At 42.8% G+C, this 23,248-nt stretch overlaps 1 protein-coding gene across 2 annotated transcripts; it reads left to right on the top strand.

The window, feature by feature from the left end:
- The first annotated feature begins 11,185 nt into the window (after nt 1-11,185).
- Nucleotides 11,186-17,859, top strand: LOC139181451 (cancer/testis antigen 47A-like). Of its 2 annotated transcripts, XM_070784930.1 has the most exons (3): nt 11,186-12,103; nt 12,949-13,090; nt 17,252-17,859. In XM_070784930.1, the coding sequence occupies exons 1-3, from the start codon at nt 11,425-11,427 to the stop codon at nt 17,262-17,264; spliced, it is 834 nt and encodes a 277-aa protein (XP_070641031.1). In that variant the 5' UTR covers nt 11,186-11,424; the 3' UTR covers nt 17,265-17,859. The 2 variants fall into 2 exon arrangements, with proteins under 2 accessions (XP_070641031.1, XP_070641030.1); XM_070784929.1 differs by lacking the exon at nt 17,252-17,859 and having other exon boundaries at nt 12,949-13,348.
- Nucleotides 17,860-23,248: the final 5,389 nt, after the last annotated feature.

Raw genomic sequence — 23,248 nt, 5'->3', positions numbered from 1 at the left:
CAACCATTTGTAACTTAAAAGCTTTCATGCGGCTAGAAACAAATCCAGTTATACAATTACAGATGCAGGGAGCAAACAGCAAAAACAAAACATTTAGAATCAAAATTAAAAGTCATATTATGTCCATAGTTAAAGTGCAAAGTGTTGCACCAGTCCATTTTAGGGTTGGTAGATGTCATCAGATGAAGAAGAGGCATCGCATGTGATTGTTGTCGAAGGTATTCACAGACTTGGAGAAAGTCTTTTCCTTGAAGTGGGGATGTCCACCACAGGAAGACTTCCACTGATGAAGAGGGGAATGCTCCACAAACCCAGCAGTTAGACTGATTGTGGAATGCAGCATAGGAGTGAGCCCAGGACAGGAAGACATTGCCTTGAGGATCCAACGGCAGACTCAGGATTTTTGGAGTCAGAAGTAGACTCACATAGATTATCAGGCCCATCCGCTGCCCTTTGTTTAACTCTAGAGCTCGGGTCAGGGCCACAAGCTCTGCTAACTGAGCACTGGTTTCCTGGGGGAGAGATTTTGCTTCCAAAACCTGTTCAGCAGTCACCACTGCGTAACCTGCTTTACGCTTTCCATCCCGAACAAAAGAACTGCCATCTGTAAATATTTCCATGTCAGGATTGTCTAATGGGATATCCTTTAGATCCTCCCGAGCTGCATAGTTTAAAGTTAGGAATTGAGAACAATCGTGATCAGGTGTTTCATTTTCCTTCTCAGGAAGGAAAGTGGCAGGATTTAAATTTAAATTTCCACAAACTTTAAGCTTAGTTACTGGTCCTTCTAACAATGACTGATACTTAAGAAGCCTACTGTCTGTCATCCAGACATTAGAATTTAATATTCCACTCACATCATGAGAAGTCAGTACAGTAAGGTTTCGTCCATTAATTATTTTTAAAGCTTCAGGTGCTAATAAAGCCACTGCCCCAATTACTCTTAGGCAGTGGGGCCACCCACATGAAACTACATCTAATTTTCTGCTTAGATAAGCAATAGGTTGCTGGTGAGGCCCTCGGGGTTGTGTCAAAACTCCCAATGCCACACCTTTTCTTTCAGTGACAAACAAATTAAATTCTGACCCTGTGGGCAAGCTCAGAGCTGGAGCTTGCAGTCTGAAGAACCTTAAAAGCCTTTTGAGTTTCTGGAGACCAAACCAGTTTGTCGGTTTGGGCCTGCTGAGTTTCAGCTATAAGTTTATATAAAGGCCGGGCAAGTTCTCCGTAACCCGGAATCCAAATGCGACAGTAACCTGTGATTCCCAAAAATCTTCTCAATTGTCTTAAAGTCATAGGTAGGGGGTGATTTAGTATAGGTTTAATTTTCTCAGGGCCTATGGCCCTAGTCCCTTCTGATATGATTAGGCCCAGATATCTAACCGATTGTTGACAAAGCTGAGCCTTTTCTCTTGATGCCTTGTAACCACAGCCTGCCAGAAAGTTTAAGAAATCTTCTGAGGCTCGCGAACAAGCTTCCTCTGTCTCAGCATGGAGCAAAATATCATCTACATATTGTAACACCACTGCTTCAGAGCTACTAAAGTTTTGCAGATCCCGTGACAAACTTTGTCCGAATAAGTGAGGACTGTCACGAAATCCCTGGGGCAAAACTGTCCAGGTTAACTGAGAAGCTGGCTGCGTAGGGTCTTCAAAGGCAAATAGGAATTGACTTTCTTCCGCCAAAGGCACTGAATAGAAGGCATCCTTTAAATCAATTACTGAGAAATATTTGGCCCGTTCAGGAATTTCAGACAATAGAGTATAAGGATTAGGCACCACGGGGTGTAAAGGAACTACAGCCTCATTTATTATTCGTAAATCTTGAACTAGTCTCCATTTACCATTCGATTTCTTTATACCCAAAATAGGAGTGTTGCAAGGACTGTTACAGGGAATTAATAGTCCCTGTTCCTTTAAATTTTCGATGATGGGTTTTAACCCTTCTTTAACTTCAGGTTTCAGTGGATACTGCTTCTTATGTGGAAATATGTGTGGGTCTTTGAGCTTAACAACTACAGGAATAGCATTTTGTGTTCGACCCACAGATTTTTCATCAGCCCATACTCTAGGATTTACATTTTGTTCAACTAAAGGGAGAGAAAGGGAGGGCTCCATATTCATGAAAACAGAGGCATGGATCTTGCTCAGTATATCCCTTCCCAAAAGGGGTGAGGGAGATTCTGGCACAATCAGAAACTCGTGTGAAAACAGCACAGAATCCCAGTTGCAAGATAAAGAATAACTGAAATAATATCTTTTGGCTCATCCAGACAGTCCCATTACGGAAGCAGATCGGGAAGAAAGTGGGCCAGGGGCTTCAGTAAGCACAGAATAAGTTGCCCCAGTATCTAAAAGGAAATCGACGGATTGGCCCCCCCACAACTATTAATACCCGAGGTTCCTCAGGTGTAATTAGGATGGGAGCTTGTGTGGGGACCCCCGGGCACCTTCAGTCCTGATTGTCTTGAGAGTCCGACCCCGGAGACCTACGCCTCTGGGGACAGTCTCTCTTCCAGTGTGGTCCTTTGCAGACTGGACATGGAGCCGGGGGCGGCTTAGATGCCTGAGGGCAATCACGCTTGAGGTGCCCCTCCTTTCCACAGTAGTAGCAAGCCCATCCCTTTTCACCTGGGCCCCTCTGGGCATTTTTCTCAGGCTGTTTAAGAACGTTTTTCATAGCCACGGCGAAGGCTTCCGCCTTTTCCTTTGTCTTTTTTTGCCTTTCTTTCTTTTCCTCATATTCCCTACCATAATAGACTGTCTGAGCCAGTTGTAACAGAGTATCTAAAGACTGATTTGGTCCATACACCTGTTTTAATAGCTTACGGCAGATATCTGGAGCCGACTGAGAAATCTATCCTTTAAGATCACTTTTCCCTCTTCACTTTCGGGATCAATCTCAGTGAATCTGTGAAGGCCTTCTCTCAGTCTATCTAGGAATTTACCAGGAGCTTCCTTCTCCTCCTGTTCTATGTCTGCCAATTTGCCATAGTTTAAAGGCTTAGAACGCGCCTGCCTAAGTCCCTCAAGAATACATCTAACAAAATGACTCTGATCCCATCTTCCTTTAGCTGTGTTGTAGTCCCAGTCTGGTTCTGTAGTTGGGACCGCCTGATTCCCAGTGGGGAGGGCCGCTATCTCGTTCTCCCTCTTCCCTACTGATTCGTTACCAGGCCACTCATCTCCATAAGCAACCGCTTTTCCCAAAACTCGAGTCTTTGACTCAGGAGTCAGCGTTTGTCCCAAGATATACATCACATCCTTCCAAGTGAGGTCATAAAGCAGAGTAACACCTTTAAAAGCTCTAATATATTTTTCTGGGTCCTCTAAATAGTCTCCCAGATCCTCCTTGATTCTTTGTATTTCTTGATAAGAAAAAGGCTTATTAACTCTCACAGACTGATTATTTCTCCCGGTGGGTGTTTCATAAAGAGGCAACAGCTTGTGTGGCTGTTCCTCAGTCTCTCTGGCTGCTCTGCGCATATGATCCCAGGGATAGATTGGAGAAACCTGTTTCTCCTCTTCTCTTTGTCTCCTGTCCTCCATCTCATCTCTTACTTCGATGGTCTGAGTTTCTACTGAAACCAGAGTAGTCTGAGGTCGTACTGAGACAGGAGTTGTTTGGACCTCCATGTGGGCAGTTTGAATCTCAGTTTGGATTTCCAGTTATGGGGGCAAAGTAAGAGGACAGGAGGGAGCTGAAGATTTCACGCCCAAATCTATACCCTTAGGACATAAGTCTGGCATATTTTGCAGAGAGAAAAAGGGCAACACATATGCTACTTCTACCCATTTCCCTTGTTCCTTACAGAACCGGTCTAATTGTAGAACAGTATTATACTTAAGAGACCCTCCAACTGGCCACCGTTCGCCGTCCTCCAATGGATACCGTGGCCATGCAGTATCACATAGGAAGACCAGGTGTGTCTTCTTTAAGCCCTGGGGATCAAATCTATCCCAGTTTTTCAGGATACAGTTCAAAGGAGTGAGGCTGGAATTGTTAGCTCCCATCTGTAAGAGAGAAAAAAAGCGACCAGCGCCATTTTTCTACCGGAGGCGTCCCTCCCTGCTCTAGATGGGGGTGTAGACAGACGTTACACCAAAAGCTTTTCCTTCCTGGTCGGACTTAGTCTGTCCCTTACCGACGCAGGCGCTGTACTCGTCCCTCCCGGTTCTACCACCGGGATGGGGTGGGGATGTACCAGGGGTAGACTTGATAGCATCCCTACTTGACGTCCAGCTCTTCACCCTTAACCTTGCTTGCCTCTGATGTCACCCGGGGTGAATCAGAGTAACCTTCCGGAATGCCTCCCAAGCTAAGACCATTGTGGGAAACATTCGTCACCTGAGTGCCTGTGCACGACCCTGAGTATTTCTTGACCACAATAAGACCAACACAAACATAAAACTGAGATGTTCTTTCCAAGCATGACCACACCAGTATAACAGCCTCTTCTGATCCACTAAGAGCCGGCGTTACCAAAGAAAAAAAAAAACCCATCGCAGTCCCAATCTGAGTAACCTTTAACCTCAGAGATGTTCTGGGAGCTAGAGCTCCATCTAGCTTCCGAACTTTCGATTCCTAGTGAGGCTAGACACTTTCTTGACTACGAATTCAAGTTTGGGACCTAAGCCACAGTACACAGTAACAGTATAGATCACAAGTCCCTTGAAAGTCTATGATCCGATAGATTAGGTTAGTACTTCTAATTCCCAAGGAGTTATGAAATGGTCAAAGAGACCGAAAAGTTTGACCGAGAAAGGAGAGTTCGGTCCACATGCTTTGCCCATTTCTGGTCGGTTCCGAAGGAGACATTGGGTGCCTCTTGGCATTGGCAGGTCGGTATAACGCCCCGACAGGTTTCTGCCATAAGCTGTATGAGATCACCGTGGAACCGCAGAGCAGGGCCCCTTACTTGCTTCACGCAGGGCATGCCATTCATTCACACAAGCACACAGTAGAGTTAGTAAAGCACGGCAGAAAACGTGTTCGCTAAGAGAACAAAGAACTAAAGCTCCAAGCATCCTTATCTTGTCCTGAAGGATCCCGGACGAGCCCCCAAGATGAAAGGTTGTTGTTGAATCACGCGAATACACCGGGATTCTTGGCCCCCGGAGGAGAAGAATTCAATCCGGGGCCAGAGACGAGGCTTGATCGCTCAGAGCTTTTGTGTAGTAAAGTTTTATTAAAGTATAAAGGAGATAGAGAAAGCTTCTGACATAGGCATCAGAAGGGGGCAGAAAGAGTACCCCCTTGCTAGTGTTAATAATGAGGTTATATAATCCAAAGAATGTCTGGAGGTTGTAAAGACCTCCTCCGACCTACTCCCATAATTCACATTTTAAGATAACACTGTCCTCAGGCAAGATACATCCTTGTAAAGACCAGGTATACTCCCATAATTAACTTTTTAAAATAACAGAAGGTTGAATCCAAAGACTGTCCTTAGGCAGGATACATTATTGGTATATAATCCTAAGGAATGTGGAGAAAGAAAAAAAGTTTGTCCTTTTTTCCTCCTTGAGAATTCCAGACCCCTCTCTCTTTGGGGACCCCTAGACTCCCTATCAACCTGCCTAGGAAATGACTCTCTCAGGGGTTGCATGCTAACCATCATCTCCCAAGGCATATCCTCTCTATGGTACTGAGCTGCTTGTTCATTTAACTCTTCCTGTTCATCAGAGCTTAACACATCATCATTTCTTCCAGCCTTACAAGCTGTTCCCTCAGGCACGGCATAAAGCAGCTCAGGCAGAGGGGCGGAAGGTTCTGCAACTTCGGGTTCTGTGGAATCCCGGAGGGCCGTTTGAATCTTATGTCCATCATGTTCAGGATCCAGACAGTCTCTTATGAGAGTCCACAAAGAAAAAGCATCTACAGGGACACGATTGGGGCCTTGTAAGGAATAATATGTCTGCAATTGTTTTCCTACTTTCTTCCAAGTTTCCAGACTAACTGTTCCTTCCTCTGGGAACCAAGGACAAACTTCTTCTATAAAAAGTAAAAACATCTCTAGCTGTAACTTATTTACATGAATTCCCCTGCCTTTTAACATAGTTTTCAACATATGTACAAATAACTGGCGGCTATTGCCTTGTCCCATGATTTATTATTCTTGACAGTAACACTCCCTGCCCCTTCAATAATTAGGAATTCCTCGTTGCTTACTTCAATCCTGATGGGCAGTGGCTGTTGTCATGCTCTGATTCTTGAGTCCCTGTTCGGGCGCAACCTGCCAGAGCCAGCTGGCAAAGTCCATCAGGTCCCGAGAACGTGCACGACGTGGCTGAGAAAGAATACTACAGCAAAGATGGGGTCGAGAGAATCAGACACGTCTCCACAAAGGGAAGCGGTCTGACCACGACTTTATTCAGCATCTTATATTTATACAGGAGAGCAAGAGAAAAACAAGACAGTTAACATTTTTTCTTGGTTGACCTATACATCTTACAAAAAGCCACAAGAAATCTTGAGAGCATGGGAATGGCACCCTGTTATTATTTCTTACACCAGATAACATTTCCTTGTGCGTGAGAAGTTTGTCCAGAACTCCAGGTGTCTGCAGTAAATAATCGCCTAATCTCTGTGGTGGCGGGACAGAGAGCTATGTTTGCAAGCAAACCCTCAAGGACTGAGGCAGCTCCCAGAGCTGTGTCGTTTAGATAAAGGACCCTGTTCTCAAGGGCAGCTCCCCACAGCTCTACACTCCTGCCATTTTGCTCCCTGGCTAGGTACACACCAACACATCTCTGCCACTCTTCATGCTGCTTCCTTTACCTACAGGAACCTCCTTGCCCCTGCCTTTTTACTGCCACTTGAACTCCTAGCTTCAGGACCCCCTGAAATGCCCCCTCTTCCACACTGTCCCAGGCACCAGCCCACCCCCTTCACCTACTGGCCATAGCTAATCATCCACTCTCCCATGCTTCCTTAACACTTGTGCTCATCCTTATTACAGCACTTGACAGAGTGAGTCGTCATTGCCCAAGTGTCTGTCTAACCCTGTAGATCGTAAACCAGAACAAGCCATGGGTCTCAGATACCTGAGTCCCCAAGTCCGAACATAATTCCAGGTATATAGTAGGTGCTTACATGTGCTCAGTGAATGCTTAAATGACTAGGGGCTGGAGTGTTTGTCCTATAGCTTCAAGTGGACAGACTAGTTGTTCCTGACCTGGAAAGACACTTGTATGATTTCTCTTGTTTTGTTTGCTTTGTTTGGTAACATGCTATCTCCTCTAAAGTGAATAGTGATGGTCTTGTTCAAACTTCTGAAAAAAGAATGTACAGAGATAGGAGGAAACAAAGAAAGTATAAATAGTCTGGTTTCATGGGTGGGGCAATTTCCCTGGTGGCTCAGATGGTAAAAAATTGGAGACCCGGATTCGATCCCTGGGTCGGGACGATCCCCTGGAGAAGGGAATGGCAACCCACTCCAGCAGTCTTGCCTCGAAAATCCCATCGACAGAGGAGCCTGGTGGGCTACAGTCAATGGGTTTGCAATTTCTTATAGGGGAAAAAAAAACCCCGTCTACCTGGGAGTATGTCCTTCTCTGCTAAAGAAGAATGGAGGCAGTCCTGTCACAGCATGGGATAGGAAATGGGAGTGCCCTAATTAAGCACCTTCCTCACCCAAGGACCTCCATCGCATCACCCAGGTCTGCCCTCTGGCCAGAAACAACATCTATCTGCCTCCTCTTCATATCCCTCAGTTCAGTTTTCAATTATATCTGATTTTTTGTGACCCCATGGATTGCAGCACACCAAGCTTCCCTGTCCATCACCAACTCCTGGAGTTTACTCAAACTCATGTCTATTGAGTCGGTGATGCCATCCAACCATCTCATCCTCTGTCATCCCCATCTCCTCCTGCCTTCAACCTTTCCCAGCATCTTCCCCAGTCTTTTCAAATGAGTCAGTTCTTCACATCAAGTGGCCAAAGTATTGGAGTTTCAGCTTCAACATTAGTCTTTCCAATGAATATTCAGGACTGCTTTCCTTTAGGATTGACTGGTTTGATCTCCTTGCAGTCCATGGGACTCTCAAGGGTCTTCTCCAATCCCAAGGTTCAAAAGCATCAATTCTTTGGTGCTCAGCTTTCCTTATGGTCCAATTCTCACATCTATACATGACTACTGGAAAAACCATAGCTTTGACTAGATGGACCTTCCGATTCCTAAAGTGAAAATGAAAGTGAAAGTGAAGTCATATCCGACTCTTTGCAACCCCATGGGCGGTAGCCTACTAGGCTCCTCTGTCCATGGGATTATCTAGGCTAGAGTACTGGAATGGGTTGCCATTCCCTTCTCCAGGGGATCTTTCCAACCCAGGAAGTGAATCTGTGTCTCCCACACTGCAGACAGACACTTTACTGTCTGAGCCACAGGGAAGGCCACAGGCTTTTTTTACAGCCAGGGACTCACTGGCGTTTACAAGCCTATTTTAACAAGGGCCACACAGAGACAACATCCTGTCTTTATTGTCCTTAGTTCGGGCCTGTTGCCCATCTTGTGGGTCCAAAACCTCCCTCCTCTGAGAAGCCTTTTCTGAGAAAAAACTTTCAATGCCTTTTGACTCACTTGTTTGAGTTCATGCATTACAGTGTAAAGATGGAAATGTTTTACACCGTCAGTGTCCTCCAGCCAAAGATCACAAAAACATGCCTGTAGGTGAGTGAGTTCAGTTTACTATTCATTGCAGTAAGGGAGAACACACATCATGGGGGAACCATGTGATGCCTTCCCAAGTATCAGAAAGAACCTGTTACAGAGGCTGGGGTTTGGATGAGTTATTTGGGGAAGTTTTTCCTTCAAGGAAACAGGGGTTTGCTCTAGATTAGATGTCTTTAGGTAGCTGAGGCAATTCTCAGCTTGGTATTTGAGTAAATCTTCCCTTTAGGGAGAGGAGACTAGACCCAGAATAAAGACCTAATTGGTCAAGAAGTTGTAGACATTCATTTTAGCCAAGAGAGGGGGATGTTTAGTCACGTATGATCTTTTTGGTCCTGTCTTGTCTCTCTTCGATGTGGTCTCAGAGTGACCATGTCTGATGTTCATGTTCTATCACACTGTTCTAAGACAAGTCCAATAGGAAAGAAGATGGCCAAAGCTCATGTGTGAGGTATGTTTCAATTCCAGATTAAAGATCAGGAGATTGGTCCTAGTCCTGGCTCTTCTACTAACTGGCATGGCTTTGGGGATGCCAGTTAGCAGCTCTAAACTTTAGTTTACCTATTTATTATTGTTTTAATGTTTAAAAATTATTATTTTTCTTTGTAGATTTTTTTTATTAAATTTATTTATTTTCATTGGAGGTTAATTACTTTAAAAAAGAATGGTCTTAGATTCCATATCTAAAGGCCTTTCCAGCCCTGAAACACTAAGAGAATGTGTGTTTCTCTTGCATCTCTTCTGTCTTTATCGAAAACACTAAAGAGGACTTGGCCACACATCCTTATGTGTGTGCATGCTAAGTTGCTTCAGTTGTGTCCGACTCTGTGTGACCCTATGGACTATAGCCCCCCCAGGTTCCTCTGTCGTTAGAATTCTCCAGGCAAGAATACTGGAAGGGATTGCCATGCCGTCCTCCATGGAATCTTCCCAACCCAGGCATCTAATCCGGGTCTCTTACATCTCCTGCATTGGCAGGCAGGTTCTTTACCACTATGGCCACCCCAGAAGCCCACACATCCTTACAGAGGGGAATTCATGCATAACAATGGTATTATAGGTGAGCTGTTTAAAAAACAACTGAGATTTTAATCTTAACACTGTGAGTCATTATTGATCCCAAATTAAGGAGTTAAATGTAAACATTCAGAAGATCTCCAAAATCAAGTAAGTATAAAATTCATTTCTGGATGAGAAAAGATGTACAAATTTATGAGGTTTAAACCAAGAAAAAAGAAAATATTAGATTTTAAGACATAAAAAAGAAAAACTACATACTTAGAAACATTCACCAACTTACAAGGCAAAATCAAACTAAAAACACATTTTCAACAAAAGCTCAGTATCCTAAATAAAATTCTATCTTCTTCCATCTACCTCACTCATAGTTTCATTGAATGTCACCTATACAGATGATAAAACTGAGGCCTAGAAATGATAAGTAACTGTTTCAAGATCACTCAGGGCAGCAAATGTTAAACCAACTCAGACCTCAGATTGGGATTCTGCCTCTTTTTTGCTGTCTTTATAATGAGAATTTTGGATTAGCGATTATTGACATTGCCTTCCAAATTTAAACCAATGATTTACAGAAACACCATGCTCCATTCCCGAGGTGAGACAGAGGAAAAATACAATCACTAAAATTCGGTTGAAACTGAACTGAATGAAAGGGGGAAAAATCCCTCTTTACAATTATGAGACTTATTAGTATTTTATCTAAATGTAACATCCAGATGTAATTGGCTATGTCTTTTTCAAAAAACATTTTTAGTGCTACAAAACTTTTTTTACAGAATGACTGTAAAAGCAGTTAATTTCTGTATAATTTTCAAAATTACACTTGGGGTCTGGACTAAGTGGATCTTGAGATCAATAAAAAGTCCGGGCCTGTTGCCTCTGAAACATCCTAGAAAGGTGGCCCTTTTAACGTCTGTCATGCTTAGCACTTAGAAGATGACCTGATCCTTTAAAGAAACCTCTCTTTTTTTATTCAGTCTTCAAAGCTTTAAGTGAATTTGTCTGGGTTCATTATACACCTTCTAGCTCCTAACTTCTCCAACACTTGTCAACATTCAGTTCAAACTGCATTCATTTCAATTTGTCTACTCTTTTCCAACTATTTTTCACGAAGTTAAATTGTCCAAATTCTCTTTCTCTTCTTCGGAGGTTTTTAGTACTGCTAACATCTGAGATATACAACATTTTTATGACCCTGTCTCTATTCACATGAGCCATTACCAGGTGGAAATTCCCAGGTGGGAAATTTCTCACAGTTCACATGGCCCAGGATGCCTTCATAAATACTTTCCTGCACAATTACATAAAGGACACGAGCCTAGAAGACCTCCACACATGTCAGAACCCTAACGCGTCAAAGAACAAGTAGGCAATTGTGAGCAATTTGACAACCAAGGGCCTTGGCCGTTCATTGGACACAGAGCACGTCAATCCTTGTTTGTCAGCAAATGAGCCCAAAGCTCGTGACGAGGGGTCACATGCCACCGTTAACTGTTCCGGCCCCGCCCCTCGACTGTGGCCTGGCTCCACTGCCTGAGGCCCGACTTCCGTCGGACGCTTCCGCCATTGGCCGCCTACCCTCCCGGTCGTGGGGCCTCCTCTGTGGTCCCTTCCGTGACTGCCTCGGTCCATCTCACTTCCCTCAGCCTCCTCTCAGGGCAGCCACTTCGGGTGCCACCACCTGCGCCATTGCCATCGTCGCCCGCCCGGCTGAGGTAACTGCCGTCCGCCATGTCTACCACGGGGGATGGAGATCTGACCCATGGCGGGCAGGAAGGCCCAACAGGTGCAGTGGGGGCCCAGGCCGGAGCCCGTGACGGTGTGGACCGCAACTCTGAGCCTCGCAGGGGTGACTCCATGCCTGAGGCTGAGGCAGGTGCAGCTGTGGGGGCTTCAGGAGGCCCGAGGGAGGCGGCCCTGGAGGGCGGGAACGCTGAGGAAGACTCCGACATCAGGCCGGCTGAGGAAAGGGAGGTGGAGGAGCAGGCGCAGGGCGTGAACCGCTTCGTGGTCTCGCGCCACTTCCCCATGAGCGGCTTCAGCCTAACGGTCCTAAATCTGATGCACTCGATGATGAACCGTTTGTCCGACAACCACATCATACTTCCGCCAAATGACGACCGCGTGTTGGTCTGGTACCAGACCAGGCCGCGCTTGTCTGACCACAGCTCAGCCGCCGTGGCCGGGTTATCCGAGGTCCAGGTACCATTGGATGTATCGGGGGAGGGGCCGGCTGAGGAAGCCCCGGATCAGAAGGTGGAGCAGGCTGAGGAAGCCCAGGAGGCGCAGCAGGCGGAGGAAGCCCAGGAGGCTAAGGCACCCGAGGAGGCCTCTTTATGGGAGACGGCCACCAAGGAGTCTGAGGAGCCCAGCTTGCGGGAGATGCCACAGGAGCCTGTCGCCCCTGAGAGTGAGCATTCGAGGGGCGGGGGGGGAGTTGGGAGGGATGGAGACACTGGCATCTGCAGGCCGGATCTGGGGACCAGGGATCCCGAGGAGGGGGCAGGCTCAGACGGGGCGGCGTGCCTCAGGAGGGGAGGCCGGGAGTCAGGGCCTCCTTTAATCAAAGGCCAGAGGGGCCCAGTAGAAGCCCAACCTCATAACGACTTCTTTGGTTTGGGGTGAAAATAAGCTGCCCTCTACCAACCCTGGTAAAGGTCTGAGATGAACAGTGCCAGTTATGAGCCCACAGGTGAAGGTCAGTGGAGGCAGGTGTTCGAGAGGGAGCTTGAGAGGACATGGAAGAGAACAAGCAAATGGCAGACCTCATATTTGGTTCATAGCTTTTAAAAATGTCAAGATTCTTGGAAAGTTGATCCCAAAACATTATGAACTTATACAGGAGCACTTGGTCAAAATGAAATATTTAGGGGATTGAGGAACTCAGGAGCTTCCCCATAGAATTTGTTATTGAGGTGAAGCATATTTTGGCGAAAAAGTTCTGGCCAAAACATCCAGAATGCATCAGACCCAAAGGATTCTGATCCTTGAGCACAAGTAATCAGTAGCACAGGGTGACAGATTTACTAGAAAAAAAGAAATAATGTCATTGTGAAAATGATCAAGCAGCAGCAAAGTGAGGGCCATGGAAGTGTTGCATCCACCAGAAGAAAGGCCCCCAGTTACTCTTTTCTTAGTTGCTCTGTCCTCCTGCTTCTCCTAAGGGTAGAGTACTGGATATCTTGCCATTCCTTATGTGTTGGGATGTTTTTTCTGTGAATGTCTGCTCCCAAAGTCCATTATTCCTCTCTAAAGAAACAGCTGAATGCCAGGATGAGAACTCCAAAGAAGAGGCGCAGGGCACCAGAAGTGAGGGGAAAGAAAAGAAGTATAACAGAAAACAAGAAGAACCAGAAAAGGGTCTGGACCCAGCAAAGGACAGGCCCAGAAAGTCCAGGTATCTGTGTATAGCTTTGAAAATAACCCAGCTATTCCCAGGCATTTACCAATTTTGTTTTTGCTTTTTAATTCTCGGAGTAAATTAAGAAAACGTTGGTTTGAAATTAGTTCAACAACTCAAATTTACCTAATGTTTATAGAACATTCCTGTTCCCACTAATATAAAGAGCTTGAAGTGAAATACACTTCATGGCTTCTCATTTGTTCTTATGAGGTCTTTTGTCCTCTATCTGTAAGACTACCAACAATTTGTAAATGTGTCAGTACCTAAGACCAGTATTTCTTTATTTTTTTTTTTTTTTAATTTTCTATTAAACATTTATTTTTCCTTTTATAAAATATAAACATCAAGGGAGAGTTTCCTATATGTCTCATTTTATTTCTCCACTCTTCTCCCGTAGCATATTGGGCATCTACCGACCTTGGAGTTCAACTTTCAGTGTCATATCTTTTTGCCTTTTCATTCTGTTCATGGGGTTCTTTTAATTTTTAATTTAATTTTTTTTTTTAATAATATTGTTTATTTACAACTCTTATAATTTATTATTTTATTTTATTTTATTTTTTTTTCTTCCAATTTTATTTTATTTTTAAACTTTACATAATTGTATTAGTTTTGCCAAATATCAAAATGAATCCTCCGCAGGTATACATGCGCTCCCCATCCCGAACCCTCCTCCCTCCTCCCTCCCCATACCATCCCTCTGGGCCGTCCCAGTGCACCAGCCCCAAGCATCCAGCATCATGCATCGAACCTGGACTGGCAACTTGTTTCCTACATGATATTTTATATGTTTCATTGCCATTCTCCCAAATCTTCCCACCCTCTCCCTCTCCCACAAAGTCCATAAGACTGTTCTATACATCAGTGTCTCTTTAGCTGTCTCGTACACCAGGTTATTGTTACCATCTTTCTAAATTCCATATATATGCGTTAGTATACTGTATTTATGTTTTTCCTTCTGGCTTACTTCACTCTGTACAATAGGCTCCAGTTTCATCCACCTCATTAGAACTGATTCAAATGTATTCTTTTTAATGGCTGAGTAATACTCCATTGTGTATATGTACCACAGCTTTCCTATCCATTCATCCGCTGATGGACATCTAGGTTGCTTCCATGTCTTGGCTATTATAAACAGTGCTGCGATGAACATTGGGGTACACGTGTCTCTTTCCCTTCTGGTTTCCTCAGTATGTATGCCCAGCAGTGGGATTGCTGGATCATAAGGCAGTTCTATTTCCAGTTTTTTAAGGAATCTCCACACTGTTCTCCATAGTGGCTGTACTAGTTTGCATTCCCACCAACAGTGTAAGAGGGTTCCCTTTTCTCCACACCCTCTCCAGCATTTATTATTTGTAGACTTTTGGATCGCAGCCATTCTGACTGGTGTGAAATGGTACCTCATAGTGGTTTTGATTTGCATTTCTCTGATAATGAGTGATGTTGAGCATCTTTTCATGTGTTTGTTAGCCATCTGTATGTCTTTTTTGGAGAAATGTCTATTTAGTTCTTTGGCCCATTTTTTGATTGGGTCGTTTATTTTTCTGGAGTTGAGCTGTAGGAGTTGCTTGTATATTTTTGAGATTAGTTGTTTGTCGGTTGCTTCATTTGCTATTATTTTCTCCCATTCTGAAGGCTGTCTTTTCACCTTGCTAATAGTTTCCTTTGATGTGCAGAAGCTTTTAAGGTTAATTAGGTCCCATTTGTTTATTTTTGCTTTTATTTCCAATATTCTGGGAGGTGGGTCATAGAGGATCCTGCTGTGATGTATGTCGGAGAGTGTTTTGCCTATGTTCTCCTCTAGGAGTTTTATAGTTTCTGGTCTTACGTTTAGATCTTTAATCCATTTTGAGTTTATTTTTGTGTATGGTGTTAGAAAGTGGTCCAGTTTCATTCTTTTACAAGTGGTTGACCAGATTTCCCAGCACCACTTGTTAAAGAGGTTGTCTTTAATCCATTGTATATTCTTGCCTCCTTTGTCAAAGATAAGGTGTCCATATGTGCGTGGATTTATCTCTGGGCTTTCTATTTTATTCCATTGATCAATATTTCTGTCTTTGTGCCAGTACCATACTGTCTTGATAACTGTGGCTTTGTAGTAGAGCCTGAAGTCAGGTAGGTTGATTCCTCCAGTTCCATTCTTCTTTCTCAAGATCGCTTTGGCTATTCGAGGTTTTTTGTCTTTCCAAAACTGGACCAGGAAGAAATAGAAAATCTTAACAGACCCATCACAAGCATGGAAATTGAAACTGTAATCAAAAATCTTCCAGCAAACAAAAGCCCCGGTCCAGACGGCTTCACAGCTGAATTCTACCAAAAATTTAGAGAAGAGCTAACACCTATCCTGCTCAAACTCTTCCAGAAAATTGCAGAGGAAGGTAAACTTCCAAACTCATTCTATGAGGCCACCATCACCCTAATACCAAAACCTGACAAAGATCCCACAAAAAAAGAAAACTACAGGCCAATATCACTGATGAACATAGATGCAAAAATCCTTAACAAAATTCTAGCAATCAGAATCCAACAACACATTAAAAAGATCATACACCATGATCAAGTGGGCTTTATCCCAGGGATGCAAGGATTCTTCAATATCCGCAAATCAATCAATGTAATACACCACATTAACAAATTGAAAAATAAAAACCATATGATTATCTCAATAGATGCAGAGAAAGCCTTTGACAAAATTCAACATCCACTTATGATAAAAACTCTCCAGAAAGCAGGAATAGAAGGAACATACCTCAACATAATAAAAGCTATATATGACAAACCCACAGCAAACATTATCCTCAATGGTGAAAAGTTGAAAGCATTTCCTCTAAAGTCAGGAACAAGACAAGGGTGCCCACTTTCACCATTACTATTCAACATAGTTTTGGAAGTTTTGGCCACAGCAATCAGAGCAGAAAAAGAAATAAAAGGAATCCAAATTGGAAAAGAAGAAGTAAAACTCTCACTATTTGCAGATGACATGATCCTCTACATAGAAAACCCTAAAGAGTCCACCAGAAAATTACTAGAAATAATCAATGACTACAGTAAAGTTGCAGGATATAAAATCAACACACAGAAATCCCTTGCATTCCTATACACTAATAATGAGAAAACAGAAAGAGAAATTAAGGAAACAATTCCATTCACCATTGCAACGGAAAGAATAAAATACTTAGGAATATATCTACCTAAAGAAACTAAAGACCTATATATAGAAAACTATAAAACACTGGTGAAAGAAATCAAAGAGGACACTAATAGATGGAGAAATATACCATGTTCATGGATTGGAAGAATCAATATAGTGAAAATGAGTATACTACCCAAAGCAATTTATAGATTCAACGCAATCCCTATCAAGCTACCAACAGTATTCTTCACAGAGCTAGAACAAATAATTTCACCAGTATTTCTTTAGAAAACAGTGACTAAAAGCAGCAGCAACTGGGCTGTGCACTAGTTTGACCTTCATTTCTTGACCACAGAAGTGCAGTCTCCTGCACTGAGAAGACACCTTTTTAGAGCCTAACTACTTACGAATAGCAAACAGTTCAGAATTTCAAGTAGGACCACATTTAGTGATTAATAGTGAAATATTTGTTCGGTTGTAGATTTGTGTATTTTATATGACAGTCAAAAGAAACAGTCATAGGATGACTGATATTTATCACTGAGTTGGTAGTGAAGGTATATGTATTGTCTTTTAATGATTAACACTTTCTCCCTCGTTTGCATAGTGATGTGTTTCATAATAACAGCCTCTTTCTCATACGGTAGACATTGAAACCGAGGGTCTGGGAGGGTAAGGGAGTACCGTCTGTGGAGTGAGCACAGGCTTTTAAGGCAGAAAGAGTGATTTTAGTCCCAGACTAGCCTCTCAAAGGAAGGGGGAAAAGAAAAGCATTTATGGTGTTGGGCAAGAGGGAGACAAGGTTGGTAGGATCTCATGATTGAAGCCATCAGGTTGTACATGCACCCAGTATCCAGGGTGAAGGTTACAAGAGGAAAATGTGTTTTTCTTCTCTCCTTGTTGAGATACAACCCTCAGATGCAGCAGATATACATAAGGCTGACTGTTTTCTTAGATTTAGAAAGTTTCTGGTGCTGACTGATGCTGTATAATCGTTCATTTTCTCTCATTTCTTCCTGCAGTTTGGAAGACTAGAAAGAAGACAGAGAAAGAAGAAAGGATCCATTGTTCGCTATTTTTAGATTTTTCAGAAGCCCATGGGAATATTATTAACATTGATTTCCTTCCCAAAACCATCCCACAAAAAGCAACTGTCTAATAATAATATCTAATAAAAAATCCAATATCTAATTGGGTTTTATCTTTTACAGATACATTTGACAGCATTTTTTCTAGTTAAAACTAAGTTTTAAAGTAGTAAACTGAAATGTAGGTGGATTTATGTATATAAATAATCCTGATTTAAATCTCTTTAAAAATGAGAAGCCGTTTTACATCATTGGAAGGCATCATCACATTCCACCATTTGATAAGCCTGTTTTAAATTATTTTACTGCAGCCCAAATTTGTATTTAAAACAATTTTTTAAAGAAAGAAATAGGGGTCAAGGCTTTAGATCTGAACTTGTTTACTGTACTAGTCACTAGCCATGTGTGGCTACTGAGCATTGAAAATGTGGCTAATATGAGTTGAAATGTGCTACAAATGTAAAAAATTGTGTAAAGTCTCCTTAATAACTAATTACCCATTGACATGATAATCTAGTATTAAATATAGCATTAAAATTATTTTCTCCAGTTTTTACTGTTTTAAAAATTTATTTAATGCGACACATGGGCTTTCTCTACTTATGGTGAACAGGTTCTCACTGAGGTGGCTTCTCTTGTGGAGCATGAGCTCTAGGGCAAACAGGCTTCAGAGGGGGCACATGGGCTTAGTTGCCCCTCAGCATGTGGGATCTTCCTGTACCAGGGATTGAGCCTATGTCCCCTGCACTGCACGGTGGATTCTTAACCACTAGACCACCAGGGATGCCCTCTTTTTACTTTTTAGATGTGGCTACTAGAACATTTAAAAGTACACAGGACTTGTGTTATATGTTTATTTCATAGTACTGCTTGGTGCTTTTGAAGGAAACCTGAGGGATGGCCCAGCTTGCCTGGAGGCCAGATGGTGCTGCTGAGCCTGAGCCCAGACGCTGATTTGGAGCACTGGTTCTCAAAGTTTGGCCCTTAAAATAGCATTATTAGCATCACCCACGAACTCTTAGGCTCCACTCAAGACCTGTGAATCAGAAACTGGGAGTGGGGCTCAGTAGTCTGTGTTTTAACAAGCCCTCCAGGGGATTCTGATGCAGCCAAGGTTTGAGAAGCGCTGGTTGACAGCCACGGGGAGAAGTTGAGACCCACCTATGGTGACCAGTCTTCGTTCACTGCCTTGGGGCTGCTGGAGGTAAATTGAACAGGACGGTAGGGGCTGGACTGGTGAGGAAATTAGGATTCACAGGGGCTGAGACAGACAGAGGCTGTGGATAGGGGATGGCACCAGAAAAATATCCAGGGACAGAGCTGGTTCCAGAAAGTCACAGACATGATACCGGGTATATGAAGTCTAAGAGAAGCTTCACTCAGCAGGAATGGATAGTAGATACATACAAAGTTGCCTGTGAGGATGTATGTATATGCAAGCATACAGAAAGGCATGCAATGGAAAGATAAACCACATTTAGGATGGTGGTTACCTCTTGGGGAAAGAGAAAGACAGCGATCCTATTGGGGAGGGATACATAGTAGGCTTCAACTGTATCTCTAATTTACATTTCTTAAACTGAGTGGTGGTTAAATAGTGTTTATACTAGTATTCTTTATAATTTTGTGCAGATCGGAAATATGTCACAATAAGTAAAAAAGAGAAAAGGGAGAAAGTGGCCTTAATCTTTGAACTCTGTTTAAGGTAATAAAAAGATAAAGTTGTAGATGACCAGAGTGGAGGATCAGAGAAGGGGAAGGGCCTGGGGGTTTGAGACTCGATGGGCTCATTTCTGCATTTACTTCAGGCTTCCTAGGTATCTGAAACATGGTCTAGCTGGAACAAACTTTGTTCCCACGGGCTCGGCTCCTGACCTTCTTGTAGATAACTGATAACACATGTTCTGTGGTGGCATGGCTTCTATTCTAACTGTGTGCACATGCAAATACACACACTACATCCACCTATTCCATCAAAACCAACCCCTGTACTGAACCTTTAAATGGCTGGGACCTTAAGGGTTTTATCTTTCTTTCTTTCTTTCTTTCTTTCTTTCTTTCCCAAAGCCCTAGGCAATGAATTTTCCTCTTCGTAGGTATTTAATGTCAATTAAAGTGAAGTAAACTTAGGATCCACACAACTTTTTTTTTTTTTTTTTTGGTCACGAGTGTTGACATTTTAAAATGTATTATATTATTTCTTATGGCTAGAACCACATGGTGTGACAGAAGGCAAAGCACTCCCTGTCATTATTATTTCAACTAAAACAGCAGGTCAACTAGTACAATTTCAGGCCCTTCAACCTAGTTCTGATTTGTTAGTATTTCTGTGGTGCTAGTTGTTAAAACAGTATTGCTTCCAGGCCCAGGCAGAGATATCTCTGTCTTGAGCTCTACGCTTTAGAGGGCCACTTTGGTCCTCTTCCAGCCACACCCCTCCCGCCAGGGCCAGGAGCCCAGCCCATGGGAACAAGGGCTGTGTCCCTGCTAGCCCATGCTCCAGGTACCTGGCAGCCCTGAACAGTCCCTAGCCTGCTTCCAGGGCCCGTGTGCTCCTCTTAGACCTGTCCTGGGGAGGGCTGACTGCACTCACTGCTGGGGTGGGTGCTCCCAGGCCCAAGGAGGGGTTGTAGGCCCAGAAGGGGATGCGGCCTGGCCTAGGAGCCAGGGCATGGGCGGGGGAAGGGAAGGAGGGCAGCTCTTCCCACACCATCAGGGCAGAACTTAGAGGAGTCTGAGAATACTAAATCCCAACCTGGCCTTTCAGCTCATTAGGAAGGTACATTTGTCATGGAAGGAGATACAACTTATTTAATGGTTTATCATTTGATTTGAACATTTCAAATATTTTTAGACATGGGGATCCCCAACTGAACTCTTTTTCTGAACCTTGCAAATAGGACAAATGTTTCAGGCAGGCCAGATTAAATATCTGCTCTATCACCCCTTTCCCTTTTTACTCCATGTTACACCTATTCCTGAGCATACTGGGCATCATGCTTCTGAAAAAGTTTTTTAACAGGTACTTATTTTTTAGTTGAAGTATAAATGCTTTACAGAATTTTGTTGTTTTCTGTCAGACATCAACATGAACCAGCCATAGGTATATATTTGTCCTCTCCCTCTTGAAACTCCCTCCCATCTGCCTCCCAATCCCACCCCTCAAGGTTGATACAGAGCCCCTGTTTGAGTTCCCAAAGTTATATAGCAAATTGCCAGTGGCTATCTATTTTACTTATGGTAATTAAGTTTCCATGTTACTCTCTCCATACATCGCACCCTCTCCTCCCACCCTCCCATGTCCATAAGTCTCTTCTCTATGTCTGTCTCTCCATTGCTGCCCTGCAAATAAATTCATTGACACCATCTTTCTAGTTTCCATATATATATGTATTTTACTATACAATATTTGTCTCCTTCTGACTTACTACACTGTGTATAATAGGCTCTAGGTTCATCTACCTCTTTAGAACTGACTTAAATGCATTCCCTTTTACGGCTGAGTAGTATTCCATTGTACATATGTACCACAGCTCCTTTATTTCTTCATCTTTTGATGGACATCTATGTTGCTTCCATGTTCTAGCTATTGTAAACAGTACTACAATGAACACTGGGGTACGTGTGTCTTTTTCAATTTTTATTTCCTCAGGGTATATGCCTAGGAGTGGCAATGCTGGGTCGTATGGTGGTTTTATTGCTAGGTTTTGTAAGGAATCTCTATACCGTCTTCCATAGTGGCTGTATCAATTTACAGTCCCACCAACAGTGCAAGAGGGTTTCCTTTTCTCCACACCCTCTCCAGCATTTATTGTTTGTAGACTTTTAATGATGGGCATTCTGACTGGTGTGAGGCAAGTTCTCATTATACTTTTGATTTTCATTTGTCTAATAAAGAGCCTCTTGATGAAAATGAAAAAAGAGAGTAAAAAAGCTGGCCTAAAACTCCACATTGAAAAAACTAAGATCATGGCATCAAGTCCCATCACTTCACGGCAAATAGATAGGGAAAGAATGGAAACAGTGAGAGACTTTATTTTGGGGGGCTCCAAAATCACTGCAGATGGTGACTGCAGACATGACATTAAAAGACGCTCCTTGGAAGAAAAGCTATGACAAACCTAAACAGCATATTAAAAACCAGAGACATTACTTTGCTGACAAAGGTCCCTATAGTCCAAGCCATGGTTTTTCCAGTAGTCATGTATGGATGTGAGAGTTGGCCCATAAAGAAGCTGAGCACTGAGGAATTGATGCTTGTGAACTGTGGTGTTGGAGAACTCTCATTGAGAGCCCTTGCACTGCAAAGAGATCCAATCAATCAATCCCAAAGGAACAAAGTCCTAAATACTCATCAGAAGGGCTGAGGCTGAAGCTGAAGCTCCAATACTTTGGCTACCTGATGCAAAGAACTGAGTCCTTAGAAAAGACCCTGAGGAGAAGGGGACAACAGAGGATGAGATGGTTGGATGGCATCAACAACTTGATGAGCATGAGTTTGAGCAAGTCCTGGAATTGGTGCTGGACAGGGAAGCCTGGCATGCTGCAGTCCACGGAGTCACAAAGAATCGAACACGACTCAGTGAGTGAGCCAAATAATGAGTGATGTTGAGCATCTTTTCATGTGTTTGTTAGCCATGTATAAGTCTTCTTTGGAGAAATACCTGTTTAGGTCTTTTTCCCACTTTTTAATTGGATTATTTGTTTTTCTGGTATTGTATGAGCTATTTATATATTTGGAAATTAGTCCTTTCTCAGTGGTTTCATTTGCTATTATTGTCTCCCATTCTGAGGGTTGACTTTTTACCTTGGTTATAGTTTCCTTTGCTGTGCAAAAACTTTTAACTAGGTTCCAGTTGTTAACTTTGTTTTTATTTCCATTACTGTACGATCTTGCTTTGATTTCTATCATCGAGTGTTCTATGTTTTCCTCTAAGAGTTTTATAGTTGCAGGTCTTACATTTAGGTCTTTAATATATTTTGAGTTTACCTTTGTGTATGGTGTTAGGAAATGCTCTAATTTCATTCTTTTACACGTAACTATCCAGTTTTCCCAGCACCACTTATTGAAGAGGCTATCTTTGCTCCATTGTATATTCTTGGCTCCTCTGTCAAAAAGAAGGTACCCATAAGTGCGGGGGTTATTTCTGGGCTCTCTATTTTGTTCCATTGTCTGTATCTATGTTTTTGTGCCAGTACCATACTGTTTTGATGACTGTAGCTTTGTGGTGTAATCTGAAGTCAGGAAGGCTGATTCCTCCAGCTCCATGCTTCTTTCTCAAGACTCCTTTGGCTATTTGGGGTCTTTTGTTTCTTCATATGAATTGTGAAAAAAATTCTAGTTCTGTGGGGAAAAGCCATTGGTATTTTCATAGGGATTGCATTCAATCTGTAGATTGCATTTGGTAGCATTGTCATTTTCACAATAATGATTCCTCCAACCCAGGAACATGGACTATTTCTCCATCTGTTCATGTCATCTTTGCTTTCTTTCATCAGTGTCTTATAATTTTCTGTTATAAAGTTCTTTTGTCCCCTTATATAGGTTTATTCCTAGATATTTTATGCTTTTTGATGCGATGGTGAATGGGACTGTTTCCTTAATTTCTCTTTCTGATTTCTCATTGTTAGTATATAGGAATGTAAGTGATTTCTGTGTATTGATTTTGTATCCCACTACTTTGCTAAATTCACTGATTAGCTCTAGTAATTTTCTGATACTATCTTTAGGGTTCTCTGTGTAGAGTATCATGTCAACTGCAATCAGTGAGGCTTTACTTCTTCTTTTCCCATCTGGATTCCTTTTATTTCTTTTTCTTCTCTGATTGGCATAACCAGGACTTCAAAACTATGTTGCATGATAGGAGAGTGAGCACCCTTGTCTTGTTCCTGATCTTAGAGGGAATGCTTTCAGTTTTTCCCCATTGAGAA

The sequence above is a fragment of the Bos indicus genome, chromosome X (genome assembly GCF_029378745.1).
Source record: "Bos indicus isolate NIAB-ARS_2022 breed Sahiwal x Tharparkar chromosome X, NIAB-ARS_B.indTharparkar_mat_pri_1.0, whole genome shotgun sequence".
Classification (NCBI taxonomy): Eukaryota; Metazoa; Chordata; class Mammalia; order Artiodactyla; family Bovidae; genus Bos; species Bos indicus.
The sequence above is the reverse complement of the archived record's forward strand: the minus strand, read 5'-3'. Positions and strand labels throughout refer to the sequence as shown.